This window comes from Ipomoea nil, unplaced genomic scaffold (genome assembly GCF_001879475.1).
Source record: "Ipomoea nil cultivar Tokyo-kokei standard unplaced genomic scaffold, Asagao_1.1 scaffold3087, whole genome shotgun sequence".
NCBI lineage: Eukaryota > Viridiplantae > Streptophyta > Magnoliopsida > Solanales > Convolvulaceae > Ipomoea > Ipomoea nil.
Window position 1 is genome coordinate 2013266 of NW_017619515.1, and position 19166 is coordinate 2032431.

The following is a 19166-nucleotide window of genomic DNA, read 5'->3' on the forward strand; positions in this document are numbered from 1 at the left end:
GCAGCTCGTATAGAAACGTTTGATCGCAACCAAACGGTGGACCGCAGCCCAAGAGTATAAATCTGACCGCAGCCAGCTTCTGAACCGCAGCTCAGGATAACCAATCCGATCGCAACCGAATTGGGGTAACACACACACATATCACATAGCAAGAACATGCAACCCACATTACATATTGGGAAGGGGGAGAAAGCGTATAACAAAACCTATGCGTGATCCTTCACATACTAAGAAAAGTCCTAAGGGGTTCATATTCCTTCCACCTAGGTCAACGGGATACCAATTCAACTAGCATGCAATATAGTAGACTCGTAAACCTACGAACGGTCCCCGAAATATCAAACTAGACATAGGCACGATAAACGGAGTCCGTTGGGACACCACGGGGATCGAGGGAACATCAAACGGGGAAGTCGAACTCCCGAGTGGGGGAATTTTCCAGCGGGTAGCCGGTGGGTGGGGACCACCCACCGGCTGCCCGCCGGTTTTACTGTTCCGGGCAGCGGGTCGCCGGCGGGCAGCTGCCCGCCCGCCGGCTGCCCGCTGCCGGAAGTGAAATCTCGGCCGTGGGTAGGTGGCGGGTCCCCTACCCCCCCACCTACCCCCCACTGACTCTTATCACACAATTTCGCCCCGGGAACCATTGTGGAACCCGAAACCATGCTCAGACACTTTACAACGTAATTAACGACAACACGTAGACAATTAACGAATCAAATACAAGAAACGAACGGCACACAACCTATCATGCTTTTCTAAATATAATCAACGCCCAAACATGCGATTTCCCCACCCGATAATCCAAGAATAAGATCATACGATACAACCTAGGGTTCTAATCACTTTTATATTAACAAGAATACGGTTCGTCTTCTAATTGCAAGATTCGGTAAGAATAACACATAAACATCAAAAGCATCACCCAATTATCAAGAACAACACATAATCATCAAGAACTCCATATAATCATCAAGAATATCATAATTATCAAGAATCTCCCAATATCAAGATTATCAAGATCCCCCATGGGATCATCACATCAATCATCAACAATAATCATCACAAGTCATTAATACACAATAATATGGGGAAACCCTAAGGGGGAAATCATAGCTATGAAAATAGGTTTTGTTGAGACATGGGTTACCTCTTAGCCTTAATTAATTCCTTGGCTATGAAGGGTCTTTCTTTAAGCTTTCTTGCTTTCTTGATTTCTTCTAAGGGAATTCTTGGAGCTCTTTTGGGATGGTGAGTCGTTTATTGTGATGGGGGGTTCTAGGTGCCTCTTAAGTCCCTTATTTATATATTTAGGAGTCCTAATTAGGAACTAATATTATAGGCTTGCTAATTCTATTCCTTTTGGGACTAAGGATTGGGTTCCATGGTCCATAGTGGACCATATTAATTAATTAAAGAGAATCCTAATCATAATCTGAATAGTAAAAGACCTACTTCCTTTATTCCTAATAGATAACTAGGTCTAGGATTCCTAATCAGAATCTGAATAGTAAAAGGTTTACTTTCTTTATTCCTAATAGGCTTAAGGCTCTAATTTAGGCAAGGGCCCACGGTTCATGGTGGGCCTTATTAATTAATTAAAGGGAAACATAACCGAATTAAATCATATTTAATTATTATTAACGGGATTAATTAAATAATTAATCCGGGATTGAAGGCCGTAACACGGGGTGTTACACTCTCCCCCCCTTACGAGAAGCTTCGTCCCCGAAGCTTGGAAATCATTGCAGGGTTAACGAGTCAAGAGAAGAACTGTGGTCCTATAGAGAAGGTATTCCACGGGGAAATTGTATACTTGCACGCCTATGTGTGTTGGGTTTTTGGGAACGATTAGGTTTACAGGGCTAAGAGAGTGGGTTTCAAACTTGAGGACACGGTGAATTCAGGAATTAGGATCGAGTTTTCGAGGTTGCAACTTAGGTTGTGACGTTGCCACTTGTATGGAATCGTTAAAACATGGGATTGAGAATGGGGTCTGAAGGGTAGAAAGGGTTTTGAAATAAGGAAGGGGCCGATTTTCCGAGGGAGGGAAAGGAATTCGGCTAGGATGGGTTAAGGTTTCTCGATCCCAAGTGAATAATCTGGTTAGATGCTTTGATCACGATGCGCCGACGAGCTAATGATCCTCCTTCCTTGGTGTTGGTGCTTGCTTGACTTTAAGGTCCTTGTTAGACCTTGCTTCCCAGGCTAAGGTTTCATCCTTCTCTTCTTTCTTGAGGGAATTTCCCGTGGTGATTCAACACTTACTTCTTTAATGCGCCCAAGGTCTTGACCGAGTTGGGTCAACCAAGCCAATCTCTTAGGGCGCACTTCCCAAATTCTTCCCAAAGTCTCTTGGGAGTTGATGGACTTTGGGTTGAATTTCTCTTCTTATTGAATTTCATCTCCTCTTTAGTGGATGAAATTCTTAGTAAGACTTCATGTCTTACCCGAGGTTCGGCATTGTTGTGCCCTGTTTGTATTATTTTTAATGATGAAGGTGTCCTTGCGTGCCCTTTTTCTTTTAAAGCGCAGTCGGTTACCAAATTTCGTTGTGGGATGACTCGGCGACTTTACGAGTCACCTCATTTCCTTGTGGGTCCTTAATGACCCTTGAAGTCTTGGCGCGAATGTGTTCTTCACCCTTTTGCTTAGCACTATGGGCTACGTAGTTCTTGATTCCATACAACTTGTAAGGAGTCCTTTAATTTGCTCGAACGATGTCCATGGTTTGGAGGAGTCCCGGTCCCTCCTTAGCATTTTGACTTTTAAGGTTTTCGTGGGTTCTTAGTACGAGTTCCCAACTCGCCTCCTTGGTTTGCGCAATCCTTTACGCCAAACATCCCTAGTCGGTTGTATCGTAGGATCCGATTTCAATTACTCGTGCAATGTAATTGATTGTGATTTCCCGATGGTGTTTCGTGCGTCAAGGTCTTTTACGTAGGACACTATGTTTGGGTGGTCCATGGTTCCTTACCCAAGATTCACATTCCTCAATCGAGGAACACAAGTGCGCCACAAATCAATAAAATGAGGGGTTAAGAAATCAGCACATTGTACCAGTGGGCGCGAGGTGGGCGGTTGTCCGCCTGCCAAGCTCCTGCCAAGGACCCGCCAAGGTCCCGTCAAGGACCCGTTGGGGACCCGCGGGAAAGTGACTAGGAATAGTCAATTCCTTCGGGAAAGACCCCAAAAATGCACAGATTCATGTCCTGACAAGTCCCATGCCCTTGTGCACAATAAAAGGGACTTGGATACATAGGATGACCCATCGTACAATGTTCATTGATCCTTAAGCACGAGTTCTAGAGGTAGATATACATACATATATATATCTATGTTTTCTTGGTCTGGGTTTAAAGGGGTGTAAGAAGTGCAAGGGCTAGGTTTCAAAGTCGAGGGGCGGATAGGGTCGATGTCTCAAGGTCGTAATACAGGAAGGAAGGTTGCCACCTTGTACGGGTTTGTCTATAATGAGGGATCAAGAGCGAGGTTTGGAGTGATAGGACGGATTTTTTTAACGAAATGGTACTTGATTGGCAAGGGGAGGGAAAGGGGCTAAGGACTCTTGGCTTCGAGTGATTATGCCTATTTGGGGCTTGGTTGTGGCGTGCAGTCGAACTGGTGATCCCTTTTCCTTGGCTTTGTTTGATTCTAAGATTTTCGTTTGATCTTCTCTTCCCGTGTCGAAGTCCCCTTCGTCTCTATGGCTTCCAGGGGAATTCTCGTGATGGTTTCCGTGCACGTTCCCCTCGGATGTCCAGAAGTCTGGACCCAGTCGGTTTAGTGGGTTAAACCCCTAGGTCTTGACTCCTAATCCTTGCCAAGGGTTCTTAAGGGTAAGGGGGGTTTCGGGTTAGTCTTTCTTGTTCTATTGGGTTTCATCCCTTCCTTGGTGGATGAAATTCTTAGCAAGGCTTTATGTCCTCCTTGAGGTTCGGCCTGTTGCACCTATTTGACAATGTTTTCTGTAGCGAGGGCCCCTGACACATTGAACGTATCTGTTTGCCCGCTCTTGTCAACGCATGGCGTTCTTCGGTGGCGTACGTACAGGCTATGGTTTCTCATGAAACCTTCACGGTTTTCGTGCAAGGGTGGGGTGATACGTGTTCGTAACCTCCACCTACTTCGCCGATTCCTATCTAACAACTTATTTTAATATTGAATCAATGAATGTCAGTTCTTCACGCCCCTGGGCAGGGTAAGGGCCTTATGCTGCTCTACGGTTTTTAACAGGGTTTCCAAACGGAGTGGGGATATGAACTTAGAGTAAGGGCAATAACAATTTAGGGTTTCCGAGGGTTTGGGTTAAGCGCAACAAAGGGTGAGCAAGGTCATGACGGTTGCGAATTTGCTCTTAAGGTAATTAAGGATTCGGGGTGGGAGTTTTCAACAAATAGGGGTATCAAGATGCTGGGGTTTCAGGGCGGATGATATTTTAAATTGGGGTGGTGGGGTCGCAAGGTGTCGCGATATACTTACCTTGCACCCAAGGATTCGACTAATGGTGTCGTTCCTTTGCTACTTTAATAGGTGTCCTAGTTCTCCTTCCTGTTTGTTGTAGCCGCAACCCGGGTTTGCCGAGATAAGGCAACTTGTCGGAAGGTGCATGTCATTTGTCTGACTCGGGGGTTATCGTTAGGGATGTCAAATGGGCCAACCCATTAGGTCTTGGACTAGCCCTACAGGGTTGGTGGACTTGTTGGTTTGGACTAAATGGTTTTTTATTTTTTCTTTTTGAGTTGGGTTGGCCCTAACCCTAAACAACGGGTTGTTGGGCTTATCCAACGGGCTAAATCACTAAACAAAATTTTTAGTACAAATAGAGTAGGTTCATAACTATATATATATATATATATATATATATATATATATATATATATATACACACTACACATACACTGTACACGTACACACACACACACACACTATATATATATATATATATATATATATATATATATATATATATATATATATATACACTACACACCCACTGTACACACACACACACACACTATATATATATATATATATATATATATATATATATATATATATATATATATATATATATATAGTGTGTGTGTACATGTACAGTGTGTGTGTAGTGTGTATATATATAGTGTGTGTGTGTGTACAGCGTGTGTGTAGTGTATATATATATATATATATATATATATATATATATATAGTGTGTGTGTGTAGAGTGTGTGTATATATATATATATATAGTGTGTGTGTGTGTACAGTGGGTATGTAGTATATATATAGTGTGTGTGTGAGTACCGTGTGTGTGTGTACAGTGGGTGTGTAGTGTATATATATATATATATATATATATATATATATATATATATATATATAGTGTGTGTGTGTGTAGTGTATATATAATGTGTGTACTGTATAAAAGTACATTATTTTATATATACTATCAAATAATGTACCTTCAATACAAAAATAATGTACATTTAGCATATTCAAAATGTACCCTAAATTCATAGTCCACACAAGTTGTATGGACTAGGTTCATCCAATAATGATTGGATATTACACGGGCCAGCTTAACAATCCATGGGTTGGCCCAACTCAATCCAATAACCCGATAGGACCAACCCAATGAGCTTACTTTTTTATTGGATTGATCTTTTTTGATTTTAGCCCTGCAATTTTTAGGGTTTATTGGGTTAGCCCATTGGTTCAGGGCTAAATTGACATCCCTAGTTATCGTGGTTACCCTGGGTTGGTGCGTATTGCAGTCCGTACCTTTTAGCAGTCCTGACTGTAACGCCTTTTCTTAGTAGTCATCCAAATCTTCCTTTTCTTTGGTCAGGGCCCTTGTCAAGTCTTTTGACGGGAGTTAGGACGAGGCGATTTATCGGGTAAGTGTACGTTACCCAGTTGTTGAAGTAAACTTATCTATTCGCACCCTTACCTGGTGTGGTAAGCGTAGGGGGAGGTTCCTTTAAGTTAGAGAGGGATGAAGTGAGGGGAGGTTATGTGTAGGTTTCACAATCTTACTGCGCGTCCTAAGATTCCTGGATCCTATGTTCCTAAGTACTTAGAGTTCAAGCCTAGTGTCCTAAAGTCCGGTCTTAAGAGTCTTATCCTAGGGTCAAACTTAAGCTCTGATACCAACTGTAACACCCCAGATTTTCAAGAAATTCAAAACTTATAAAATAAAGGTGAAATCCCATTAAATCCCAAAACATAATACAAGAGTATGGGGTGCTATGCCACACCTGAGCTAGAGAACTCAGGTGCACAGGCTAACTAACTAATATCCTCAATAATGTAAAGGCATAAGCATGGCACGCAGGCCGAAAAGGGAAACTATCTACTTCTACGTTCCAAGTTCTAGCGCGCTCCAGTGACTTATTCTTCTGTGCCTGAAAGCCAAATATATCTGTTCAGCGAGAGATGCTGGTAACCCACTCCAACGCGTTGAAATACAATACATATAGAGATATATATAGATATACGAAAACCATTTTGAGCATGAAGATATATCCTACGAACTCTAGCTTTTAAAACCGGGAATGAGTCGACAGATAAGGCCAGACACGAGCAACAGTTATAACAACATACGCAGTTCACAACAGATAAGACAGATAAGGCAAAGCATAAACAATAGTCACAACCCAACATAAACAATCCCCAACATAAATCCCATAGTCACATCCCCCAAGACACTCATGATCACCACTCATCCATATCACAACACATAGCGCACTTTGTTGGCGCCACAGGACCAATCGCATGCCCATACATGAGGGTCAGCGCATATAGCTCTGACACGGCCCTGCAGCACCCTGCCCCGTATCGCAATACGGAGGGGTCGATCGCAACCGACCGATGAACCGCAGCTCATCATAGTGTTTGATCGCAACCAAATAGTGGACCGCAGCCCAGGAGAATGTCATCTGACCGCAGCCAGGAAAGAAGACGAACCGCAGCTCGTATAGAAACGTTTGATCGCAACCAAACGGTGGACCGCAGCCCAAGAGTATCAATCTGACCGCAGCCAGCTTCTGAACCGCAGCTCAGGATAACCAATCCGATCGCAACCGAATTGGGGTAACACACACACATATCACATAGCAAGCACATGCAACCCACATTACATATTGGGAAGGGGGAGAAAGCGTATAACAAAACCTATGCGTGATCCTTCACATACTAAGAAAAGTCCTAAGGGGTTCATACTCCTTCCACCTAGGTCAACGGGATACCAATTCAACTAGCATGCAATATAGTAGACTCGTAAACCTACGAACGGTCCCCGAAATATCAAACTAGACATAGGCACGATAAATGGAGTCCGTTGGGACACCACGGGGATCGAGGGAACATCAAACGGGGAAGCCGAACTCCCGGGTGGGGGAATTTTCCAGCGGGTAGCCGGTGGGTGGGGACCACCCACCGGCTGCCCGCCGGTTTTACTGTTCCGGGCAGCGGGTCGCCGGCGGGCAGCTGCCTGCCCGCCGGCTGCCCGCTGCCGGAAGTGAAATCTCGGCCGTGGGTAGGTGGCGGGTCCCCTACCCCCCCACCTACCCCCCACTGACTCTTATCACACAATTTCGCCCCGGGAACAATTGTGGAACCCGAAACCATGCTCAGACACTTTACAACGTAATTAACGACAACACGTAGACAATTAACGAATCAAATACAAGAAACGAACGGCACACAACCTATCATGCTTTTCTAAATATAATCAACGCCCAAACATGCGATTTCCCCACCCGATAATCCAAGAATAAGATCATACGATACAACCTAGGGTTCTAATCACTTTTATATTAACAAGAATACGGTTCGTCTTCTAATTGCAAGATTCGGTAAGAATAACACATAAACATCAAGAGCATCACCCAATTATCAAGAACAACACATAATCATCAAGAACTCCATATAATCATCAAGAATATCATAATTATCAAGAATCTCCCAATATCAAGATTATCAAGATCCCCCATGGGATCATCACATCAATCATCAACAATAATCATCACAAGTCATTAATACACAATAATATGGGGAAACCCTAAGGGGGAAATCATAGCTATGAAAATAGGTTTTGTTGAGACATGGGTTACCTCTTAGCCTTAATTAATTCCTTGGCTATGAAGGGTCTTTCTTTAAGCTTTCTTGCTTTCTTGATTTCTTTTAAGGGAATTCTTGGAGCTCTTTTGGGATGGTGAGTCGTTTATTGTGATGGGGGGTTCTAGGTGCCTCTTAAGTCCCCTATTTATATATTTAGGAGTCCTAATTAGGAACTAATATTATAGGCTTGCTAATTCTATTCCTTTTGGGACTAAGGATTGGGTTCTATGGTCCATAGTGGACCATATTAATTAATTAAAGAGAATCCTAATCATAATCTGAATAGTAAAAGACCTACTTCCTTTATTCCTAATAGATAACTAGGTCTAGGATTCCTAATCAGAATCTGAATAGTAAAAGGTTTACTTTCTTTATTCCTAATAGGCTTAAGGCTCTAATTTAGGCAAGGGCCCACGGTTCATGGTGGGCCTTATTAATTAATTAAAGGGAAACATAACCGAATTAAATCATATTTAATTATTATTAACGGGATTAATTAAATAATTAATCCGGGATTGAAGGCCGTAACACGGGGTGTTACAAAGGGAATAGATCAATCATGTGTAACACCTTGACTCATCAATCACAAGTTGCATTGTAACAAGTTCCACCAAGCAAACCACAAACCAACAAAGGGGAGTAATCACAAATTCAAGTATATAAAGGCAATTTATTCAACACAAAACAGAATGAGTCATCCAAGCAAGGTTTCAAAAAGTTCATTTTTTTTTTAAGAAAACGCCCAAATTATCCCCTCCTCCACACTTAAAGGCTACATCGTCCTCGATGTGAAAGAAAATAAAGCACGAGGGGGGAAATGGTGGTACAATAAGCACAAGGACCCTAGATCACCCAAATAATCCAAGTAAAGAGAAGAGATGAATAAGAAAACTTCTCTATTGAAGCCTTGAAATCCAAGATTTGCAATGTTCTTGAGCTTGGAAATGGAAAGAAACAACCAATCTACACCTATCTAAGCTATTCTAAAGTTAACCCTAGCTATAGAGTGAAAGGGAAATGAAAAGTGTGTTTTTGGGGTGAAAAAAATCCTCTTTTAAAGGGCAAAAACGGGTCTGGTTTGGGTTGCAGAGGCTGGCCACGGGTGTGGCTTCACCCGTGGCCAGAAATGCAGCGTATACTGCCCAGTGGCCACGGGTGTGCCACAGACGAAATCTGTGCACCTGCTCCGACTTCTAGGCTATTTTTCACCCCCAAAACCATTGAATTAGCATTTGTTGTCTTCATCAAAGTTGTAGCCCTTGAAGTTAGCTTTCGAATGATATAAAAATCACTTGATTTGGATACTCCTTGACCGAAATATGGTCAAAATACGGAGACAGCGCCAATCTGGGCGAGAAATGCCACCTTACTATCTTTTGCTTTGCCTTTGCATTGAATTACCTATATCATCAAGACCACTAAGGCACAAATATTTAGCACATGAAAGAGTGTTGTTCAATCTTCTTTTCTTCATTTTGCCTCACAAAAATATCCTCATGCTATGATGACTTGAAATCTTGATCAAATAACTCAATGTTTGGCTCAAAACATCATTTTCTTGTCAAGTCACCTAAGCACAAACAATCATTCCATAAGTTACCAAATTGGCTCCATAATATAATGATTAACCAGTAAAAATATCAAAATGTGCAAGGAAAAAGCATTAGTTTTAGACATTCATCAACCATATGCCCCGTAGATCCATTAGAGCATCCATAGTAGTTTAACTCCGGTGCGATTTTTGTATGTATGTATATATAGTTGGCAACCAAATTTTTTCTTTCAATTCTAGGATCCATACCTTAGCTTGTCATTCATCATCTGAAGGTATATACATCTTCTCCATTGATTTTGATCTATATGAAAAAAGAGAATGCAAAATGAGATGAGAGGGAGAAAATTGCAATAGGTTTTGTAAAGTAAAGAAATTAGCATGAATAGAAAAATAAATGCATAATAACTAATATAAGAATGAAAACATATATGCAGTGAGAAAGGACAGATAACATGCAACCAAATTTTGTGATTCAATTCTCGCATCCATACCTTAGCTTGTCATTCATCATCTGAGAAGGTATAGACTCTTCTCCAATGATTTTGAGCTATATGAAAAAGAGAATGCAAAATTAGATGAGATCAGACTGGGAGAAAATTGCAATAGAAGGATCGGAGAAATAGCAGCATAAAGATGAGATGATTTTGTAAGCATTGAATAGAAAAATATATGGAAATGTAAAAATATAAATAGGTAGCTTCTAACCTCTAAAATAAAGTTTCGATAATGATCTTGTTGCCATTTTTGTATCCACTTTGCAGAAGTGATAACGGACGGACAACACCGCTGCAACTCAATTGACTCCAAGGTATCAATATTTTTCATAGCCATAGGGATTTCTTGCAAACAATAACAAAATCTTAAGACTAAGTGCTTAAGATGTGGGAAGGATTCATCATCGATCATCCATTGCTTGAGCATATTTTTTTCAAGAAGCAAAAATTCTAATTGAAAAAATCCTTTTTCTACTTTCCATACTTTTACATGAACGGCATTTTCTAATTTGAGAGTCTCAAGCTTAGGCAACATTTCAATTGCCTTTAAATCCCTCTCTGAAAGGTTAGTACCCTTCAAACTCAACTTCTTTAGTTGGGAAGGAAACATAGATGGCTTTGGAAGGGTTACAACGCAACCAAACAAAACTGAAATTGATAAACTCTTAAGGCGTTCCAAATATTCAAGATTATCCAAAATAATAGGATTGCTGCAAAATACAAAGACTTTCAATTTTTCAATGTTTGGAAACCTGCAATATACTCCTGCTCTATAATGAGTTGATGAACACACCCAAGATAATGTTTGCATATTATCTTTATCCATGCTTGGAGGATCAATCACATAAGAATTGTCAAGTTCAAGATGTTGTAGCTGCGGTAACTTCCAAATTGTTGAAGGCAAATGGATAGTAGGTGTTCCACGTTGGGACTCTTTACTAGAAATGACAAGTGTCTGCAAGTTTTGATTGGTTGACACTACATAATCAAGACCCTCAAACCATTCTGTAACAGATAGGTATCTCAAAAACACTAAATCATGTAAGCGTGCTGGCACTCTTTGAAGAAATGAAGATGGAACAAAAGCCAAAACTCTTAGCAACTCGAAAGATACAGATATTTCAGCATCTTCTTGAAAGAAAAAAATGGAGCGAGGGTTGTTTGTTCTTAACAACACATAATAGTCAAATTTATGTGTGTATAAGCTTAACCAGCGACATGAATTTGCAAACATGCCAAATGATCCTCGTGGAAGTTGCAGAGTATTTAAAGCACAAAAAATGCCCTCTTTCTGAGCTTCTCTTACACAAAAGGTATGCAAGGCACTATGCATCCTACAATTCTTAATTTTTCCAGAAGAACTCCAATTGTCAATTAGAATAAGACTTCTATCAATGAACTCTTGTAAATACTCATAAGCTTGACTTTCTAACCTTTGGCGGCCCACCAACGAATTAATAAATCCTTCAGCAATCCATAACCTAATAAGTAGTTTCACTTTGATTGCACTGCGTTTTGGGAAGACTCCAAAATATAGAAAACAAACTTTTAAGTGTTGTGACAATTGATTGTAAGTGTGGGTCAGTGCTTTCCTATCTAGAACTCCAAGCAACTCTATTTCCTTTTGAACCTTCTTCCATTCTTGTTTTATGTTGTCACACTTAGATAGACGTTTTGCAACTACAAGAATTGAGTACGGCAATCCTTCACATATCTCTACAACTTGGCTCCTAATTTCTTCAAATTTAGGTGCTGCCATATGGTTTTTCAATTCCAGAAAAGGATTTTTACAAAACAAAGCCCAACTTTCTTCTGGATTTAGTAAAGTCATGTTATGAACATAATCATAATCATAACAATTCCCCTGTGTAGTGGTTATCACTATACGACTTCCATTTGTATCATCAGGGAAACAATTCCGGATAGCAAACCAAGCTTGATTGTTCCATAAGTTATCCAAAACAATTAGATATCTCTTACCTTTCAAGCATTTGTATACCAGCTTAGCTGCTAGATCATCATCAGGAATGATTCCCTTTTTAATTTCATCATCTGCCTCTGCTAGTAGTGTCCAAAGAAGGGTGTGTAGCAGTTGGCTCACGTTATTGAATCCCCCAGCCACAGGCATAGAAACCCATCTTCGTACAACGAAACACGATGCAACATCTGGATCTTGATAGACACTACTAATTAAAGTTGTTTTCCCAATGCCGTGCATCCCAACAATTGAGACCACTTTTAGTTCTGTAAGAAACGACCACATCGAAATGAATTTGTTCATTATCAGCTCACGATCACGGTGACGACCGACCATAACATTGCTGGGCTCCGAAGCCGAATCATGTTTTAACCAAGGAATCAGTGCTCCTTCACTTTCATTCACCACTTCAGTTTCCTTGCTTTTTGCCAGCAACTCCACTGCTTTTTCTGCTGCTTCTCCCAAGGTTTGATGGAGTTGCTGATAAGCTTTTTGTTGATCCTCCCCGTTTTTGGCCAGAAGAAAGTTGCTTAGTTGTATTTCAATGTGGTCTTCGGCATCCAGTGCAAAGTCTCTCATCTGTATCTCCAGTTCTCTGATTGCAGTGCCACCCCCTCCCTCGGATTTCTCCTGCACAAAATCTTGCAAAGATGAAAGGTCTTCATAGAAACATTTCATTGATATAAACCCTTTATTATCAAGAGGAACCCTGCTTGGATTTGGTTGCAGAAACTCTAGCTTAATTGTTGCCATCAGAGAAGTCAAAGCAACACAAGCCATCTTGATAGATCTCTCTTTCAATTCAAAGTATTCTCTCTCTCTCTCTCTTTCAAATTAGTCAGATCTGCTTAATTGTTTAGTTTTCTCAATGAATGAGTATTGAGTGGGTGTGTCCACAACCCTCCAAACATTGCATAAAAAGATGAAGGTGCTCTTAAAATATTGTTTTAATATTTCTCTCATCTGTAAAACTGTCTCCGATCCACCAATGGTGCAGATTGAAGTACTATATTGATATATAAATAATCACTGTCCGGGGCACCAATACTGTGAAGAGGACTTTTGGCTCCCAGCCTAAGCCACTTCAATGGGAGCTCTCCAACCCCATCATTTCTGGTCTTTAGTTCACCTCCGGACCAAATTATTCACCCTTAGTTAACTTCTCGACCTCATCCTTCCCTCTTATATTTAATTTGTGTTTCACTAGTACTAAATAGAGTAGGTTGAAATGTGTACTAATCAACATTAATAGTGGATTTCGTCCTAACCATACCTACCCCAAAAGGCACCAATTGTAATATCGTGCTTCAGAGGGCACAATAAATTCCCTGTTTTGTATGTACAGAATTGTATAGTAGAATACACATAAACTCCTAACATAATACACATTGTTGGATATGGTATTACGGCCCATAAAGATAAAAGGCCCAGGATATATGGTGACCTAGTTCATATACGCAGCCCAATCGGACCGTGTAAGTAACCCAATCAAAGTTGTAAAAGTATAATTATGGAAGAATGAATTGGTGCAAAATAGCATGAAGTATTCTTCTCCCACCCAACTCGTCGAGGGTCTAGTATCTTGATCATATCTTGGTGTAGAAATGTCCAAATCAGACGATTCTTTCGCAGACTTCTCTTTCGCTTCGGCTTATAATGCTCTTAGATCAAAAGCTGGGCGAACCCTCTCGTCTAATTGCATTTGGAATAGCCTTATCTCTTAGTTTATATGATGGTTAGACATCAGGGTCCTTTGAATCCTCGTTTGTTTATCCTGGTATTTTTTATTTGTTTAGATTAATTAGCCTTGCAGTTATTCATGAATGGATAGTTGCGACGATAGCATCCCCATGAGTGTTCTAAGGATTTTAATCTTTATCTTAATTTGATGATTGGAACTTTTGTAATCCTTTTGTTTAAGCTTATAACGATCCATAAGCTCTAGTGTTAGAATTTGGGGTATTATAATTATATTATAGCTTTTGATTATCAATTGAAATCTTGAATATGTGTTTTCTTCAAATTTGAGAAACAAAATTTTCTCAATAAAATATTTTCTTGAAAAGAAGGCCAATAGTATTCATTGAAATTATATACTAATTAAGAGTAACCACAATAGTTGGACTTTTGGGTGCTAAGTAGGATAGAGAGAAGGGGAATAGTGAAGAGAAAGAGGCAAGAACCAGCATACACATCCGCCCTCACGGGCAATAATAGTCATGTTGATGCCCTTAGGGTTGGGGTTCAACCTTTTGGAAGAATAATAGTCATGTTGATAGAAAATTTTTTAACAACCATAAAATTTTGTCTACTTTGATAATGAAAGTTGATTTGTTTTCTTGCAACAAAAAAATTTCTTTCTTTCTCTTTTTTCAGTTTTTCAGACAATTTATCCTATATATAGTGAAGAATGTATTAATGAAGTGGAGGATGGCCAAACCTCGGGCATAAACATCCGCCCTCACCAACATATCGAAATTTAACAAAAAAAAAATTATGACAATCATTTAAAAGTAATCTAGCTACTCGTCTGGCAATCTAACCATTAAAAATTTTCAACAATGCTTGTTGGTGATCAATAATATTAACGAACTTTTTTTAGTTGAATCCCCAATGTGTTTTGAAACGCAATTTCTTACCGAAAATTTTAAATTTTTGACTACTTTTTTTTAAAAAAATTATATATTAAAAAATGACAATTTTAATCCACCAATTATGGTTAAATTGTAGACTCGGTCCATAAATTATTGCTCTATACAACTTTTTCACCTTTAATTATGTTAAAAGTGGCTCTTTTGATCAATTACTTATAAACATCAAAAATTTATTTTGATTTGCTAAATTATTAAGGACAAACTGCTAAATTATTAAGACTATGTGGTCTAATGGTACCCGGGTTGGACTTCCATTTGGAAGGTTACGAGTTTGAGCCTCAGTGGAGGCGTTAATAATTTGTAACATCTCAATGTGTTGGTCAAAGTATGAACGAAAGTCTTTTTTATTTTTTAGTCTTTGTTGACTATGATTTGCTCCACATTGTTGACAGTTTGTGTCTTTGTGAAGTGTTTGGTTCCTTTTATTAAAACAAAAATTCATTTTTCAATTTCTTCAATCTTCATTATCTGTTTTTTTTTTGACACCACAATAAACTTTATTAATCAAAGGAACTAAAAGGTCTTACAAATGATGGTCCAAAAGTGACCGTAAAACATACTGAGGCCTCAAGAAGGAGCCTATACTAATCTAGAGGAACTTAAACAAAGAATGGACCGAAGCCCAAGTAACACGCCAGGTCTAAAGAAAAATAAAAGAATGGACGCAAGCCCAAATAATATGCTAGGTCTAAACATAAATAAAATAATAATAAAAGAGTTGCAGAAATGGAGATGCAGAATCCTCCTCTAAACTTCAAGTCTACCGGTAGCCGTCGGAAGCTTGACAACATAACGTATGTCACCCCATGGCGTAAGGCTATCGACTGGCTAAAACACGCTGATCTTGCAATGCACCAATTTTGCAAAAATCCGGCAGCATAATGGATGTTTTTAGGACTATCCATAAATAGATAGGAGCCCCAAAAAACCAAACAACTACCAAACAGAACAAAGAGGGCACATAGGCTGCCTACTGCAAAAGGGCACACAGGCCAAAATAAAGCAAGATGGCACGCAGGCCCGAAAAAATGGCACACAGGCCAGCCAATAGCGATCATATGCCCAAACAAGGACACAACACCAACTCAGTAACCATTACCCTAACGGGATTAGCTATTATGGGCCAGGAGCAAGCCTGGACTGTAACACCTCCAAATTTCAACATAAATTAAAACATTAAAGCTTATGAAATGAAGGCAAGACTATTATTAATACCCAAACAGAGCGGAAGCTAAACATTAAAGTTGGGGTGCTATGCCACATCTAAGCTAGAGAACCTAGATGCACAAGCTAAATTATCTAAACAAAGTATAATCCGTAAACATCATCCGAATACAAGCATGGCTCACAGGCCGACTAACTAAGCTAAATACTAACTAAGCTAGGAACCGCAACTCTTTCTAGCGCGCTCTCGATCAACTAATCAGTACCTGAAAAACATGCGGTATTACAACCGTTAGCGAATAATGCTAAGCAAGTCACTCCCACCCGTTGAGTACCATACATATAGATATAAGAAAACCATTTTGAGACTTGGGAATACATAATATAGTCCTAACAACTCTAGCTTTAAAACCGGGAATCAGACTCAAGGCATAACAATAGACACAACACGACATGAAGCATAAAGACACAACATGCAATACAAAGCAAAGTAACAACAATAACAAGCCAGGCCATACAACAAGACACGCCCAGATTCCAACCGTATACCAAGTTCCAACCTTTACGCCTCTCCATCTTAGGGTGACCACGGTTCTATTCAAACCGAAACCGTTACTGTGCTAATCAGAGTGTACACAAACACAAGAGTTTATAGCTTCAGATGATGAATCAGAATGTTTACATGTATTAAGCACTTAATTAGTCTTCAGATTTTGTTATTGTTTGGATGAAATCCCTTATATCTTGGAAGATATTGTTTTCTTGAAGTCAATTGAGTTGCAGCAGTGTTATTGTGCCCTCATTGATTCTGCAGAGAGTTTGGAAATGAAAATTTTGAGGTCAGAGTGTTTACATGTCTTAAGCACATGATTCATTCTTACTTCCGTTTATAAATTTCAATTTCTGTTCAATATAATTTTCTTTACATGTGTTTAGCCTTGTTATCATATCCTTCAATATTAATATCTCATTTCACTTTCTTCAATTCATTCTTTGCATTCTGTTTTTTATATATAGTATGTGCTTATTTGAGTCTTTTATGTAATTTGGGTGATTTGGAGGCATTATTGTAACATCATGTAAATTGAAGCTCAATTGGATGTGTTTTGAAGTCATATTGACATAAAGGCGTGTTCCGGGAGTCATGAGAGGTCATGAAAGTGAAAAAAAAAAAAAAAAAAAAAAAAAAAAAAAAAAAAAAAACTAGTTGGAAGTATCATGACATGACCTATAGACCCAAAGGAACAAAGGAGATGAAGAAAGATACATTTTAAAGTGAAGAACATGGATCAGACTGGTGGTCTCGGTGTGACCACCAGCGTGACACCATTCTGCTATGTTTTTCTCTGCTAGCGATATTTCGATATTTTGATCATATCTCAAGTTAGGAATGTCAAAATAAGGTGATTCAAGTGGCAGTGGAACGGTAATAAAGACGATTTTCACATATCTATCAACTATCAAATCACAGTATAGAGTTAAGATATCGTTCCACTGGAGATGACTCTTGTAATGTTAGGAATTGATTCAAAGTAGAGTTAAGTACAAAACAAAACTATCATTGTAGAAGCTAGGTCTATCCTTAATGAGTTGGTTTGATAGGATTAAGCTAATAACAAATAAAACAAGTCAAACAAAGGACCGGGACTTGGCTGATTCAAGCTAAGATGTCAAATATTGTACTAAAGATTAGGGAGTTAAACAAGGCATAGGGTATGTGGGATGCACAAAAGTGTCCAAATATCACTCTCGTAGCTATTTGGACTTGCAACATCACCATAAAATTAAAAAGTCTATACAAATTTATAACTTTTTGAATATCACATGACTTTTAAAGACTTTTTATAACTAAAATTTAAATTAATATATATTTTTATAACTAAACTTTAAATTAAATAAGCAAAAACAATTTATAACTAATGTCAAATAACTTGAGATAAGATCCATAAGTTTCTAACAATTATACATATATACATGAAAACAATTTTAGATGCATTCCTAAATCCAAAATAATCAATAACCGCAACAGTACTTTTATAAATAAAGAATTATGGTTTATAAAAATAAATAAATAATTTAAAACCAAATGAGCTTATAGAGAATTACATTATTATAACAAATAATAAAGTAATTTTTAATAAAAATTTATAAAACAAAACTTACAAATATAAGCATATCATAAAATCTTAATTATTCGTAGCAAAAAAATCAAAATACTCTAAACGTGATAAAAGATATTCATAATAAAATATGAAACATAATTAATTAGATAAAATAATTTAAATATATAAAAACACATAATAAACCACACATCATCTATATTGATATCATATTTATAAATACTTTTTCTTTTAGATCAATTTCAAATTTTTCTAGATTAATTTGAATACAATGACACACAATAGGACTTCTAAATTAAACTAGCTAGATTAACTAGATAATTCATTAAAAAAAAAAACTAATTAAATTATGTTTTAAAATATTTTTCATAAAAAAATCACAAAATATATTACATATACATAACTCATTATAAAAGCTCACAAAATAACACATTTTAAATATAAGTAGTAAATTACTCGAATAGAATTGAAATAGATTCAAAATTTGACATGAATCACAAATCAATCTATATTACAAATCTCACTATAACTATAATTATAGAAAGGAAAAAAATCACAAAGTTACAAATTAAATTTAAAAATACAAAGTATAAATATAAATAAATTTCATAAGTTACAATTTTAATACTATATATTTATATAATAATACCCTTAAATCCATTTACTAAAAATTAAAGTAGGGAGGAGTAAAAACTTAATGTAAAGGTCAAGGTCAAAAAGTGCACATGCATATAGGCCACAGTATGGTAAATAGAGTACGTCTACTGAAGTATAAATAGTCAATATTATTTCATCCCATTTAAAAGAGTTACTTAGTATCCCCCACACATATTGATAACCTTAATATTATGCAGAAGTGACGGTGGTGGGAGTCTGGCGATGGTGATTAATATTATGCAAGCTAGCTAGGCAGTGGACATTTTGATATTGGTGCCCTGGACAGTATATATTAATTTAAAAGTTGTTGGCATTATTGATTTATTAATACTTCAATGTGCAGCATTGGTGGATCGGAGACAGTTTTACAGATGAGAGAGAAATTAAAACAATATTTTAACAAGCAGAGCAGATGAGACCACCTTCGTCTTTTTATGCAAT

General features: G+C 38.2%; 1 protein-coding gene and 1 long non-coding RNA gene across 2 annotated transcripts in view; one reads left to right on the forward strand and one right to left on the reverse strand.

The window, feature by feature from the left end:
- The window catches only part of LOC109166334, a 65435-nt gene extending 55490 nt beyond the window's left edge, over positions 1–9945 (forward strand). Inside the window, exon 3 of the long non-coding RNA XR_002051637.1 lies at positions 9896–9945. This is a non-coding gene — a long non-coding RNA (uncharacterized LOC109166334). The remainder of the gene's footprint in view (positions 1–9895) is intronic.
- A 185-nt stretch (positions 9946–10130) lies between these two features.
- On the reverse strand, positions 10131–12937 carry LOC109166127 (putative late blight resistance protein homolog R1B-16). The gene is made up of 2 exons (XM_019315012.1): positions 10364–12937; positions 10131–10205 (listed from the first exon to the last, which is right to left on the reverse strand). The coding sequence occupies exons 1-2, from the start codon at positions 12908–12910 to the stop codon at positions 10131–10133; spliced, it is 2622 nt and encodes an 873-aa protein (XP_019170557.1). The 5' UTR covers positions 12911–12937.
- Between the last annotated feature and the right edge of the window lie 6229 nt (positions 12938–19166).

Bases quoted from the DNA above. Each gene is read 5' to 3' on its own strand.
- LOC109166127 (XM_019315012.1), bottom strand. From the start codon at position 12,910: ATGGCTTGTGTTGCTTTGACTTCTCTGATGGCAACAATTAAGCTAGAG. The intron at 10,206-10,363 runs GTTAGAAGCTAC...TTTTTCATATAG, and splicing joins ATCGAAACTTTATTTTAGAG to CTCAAAATCATTGGAGAAGA.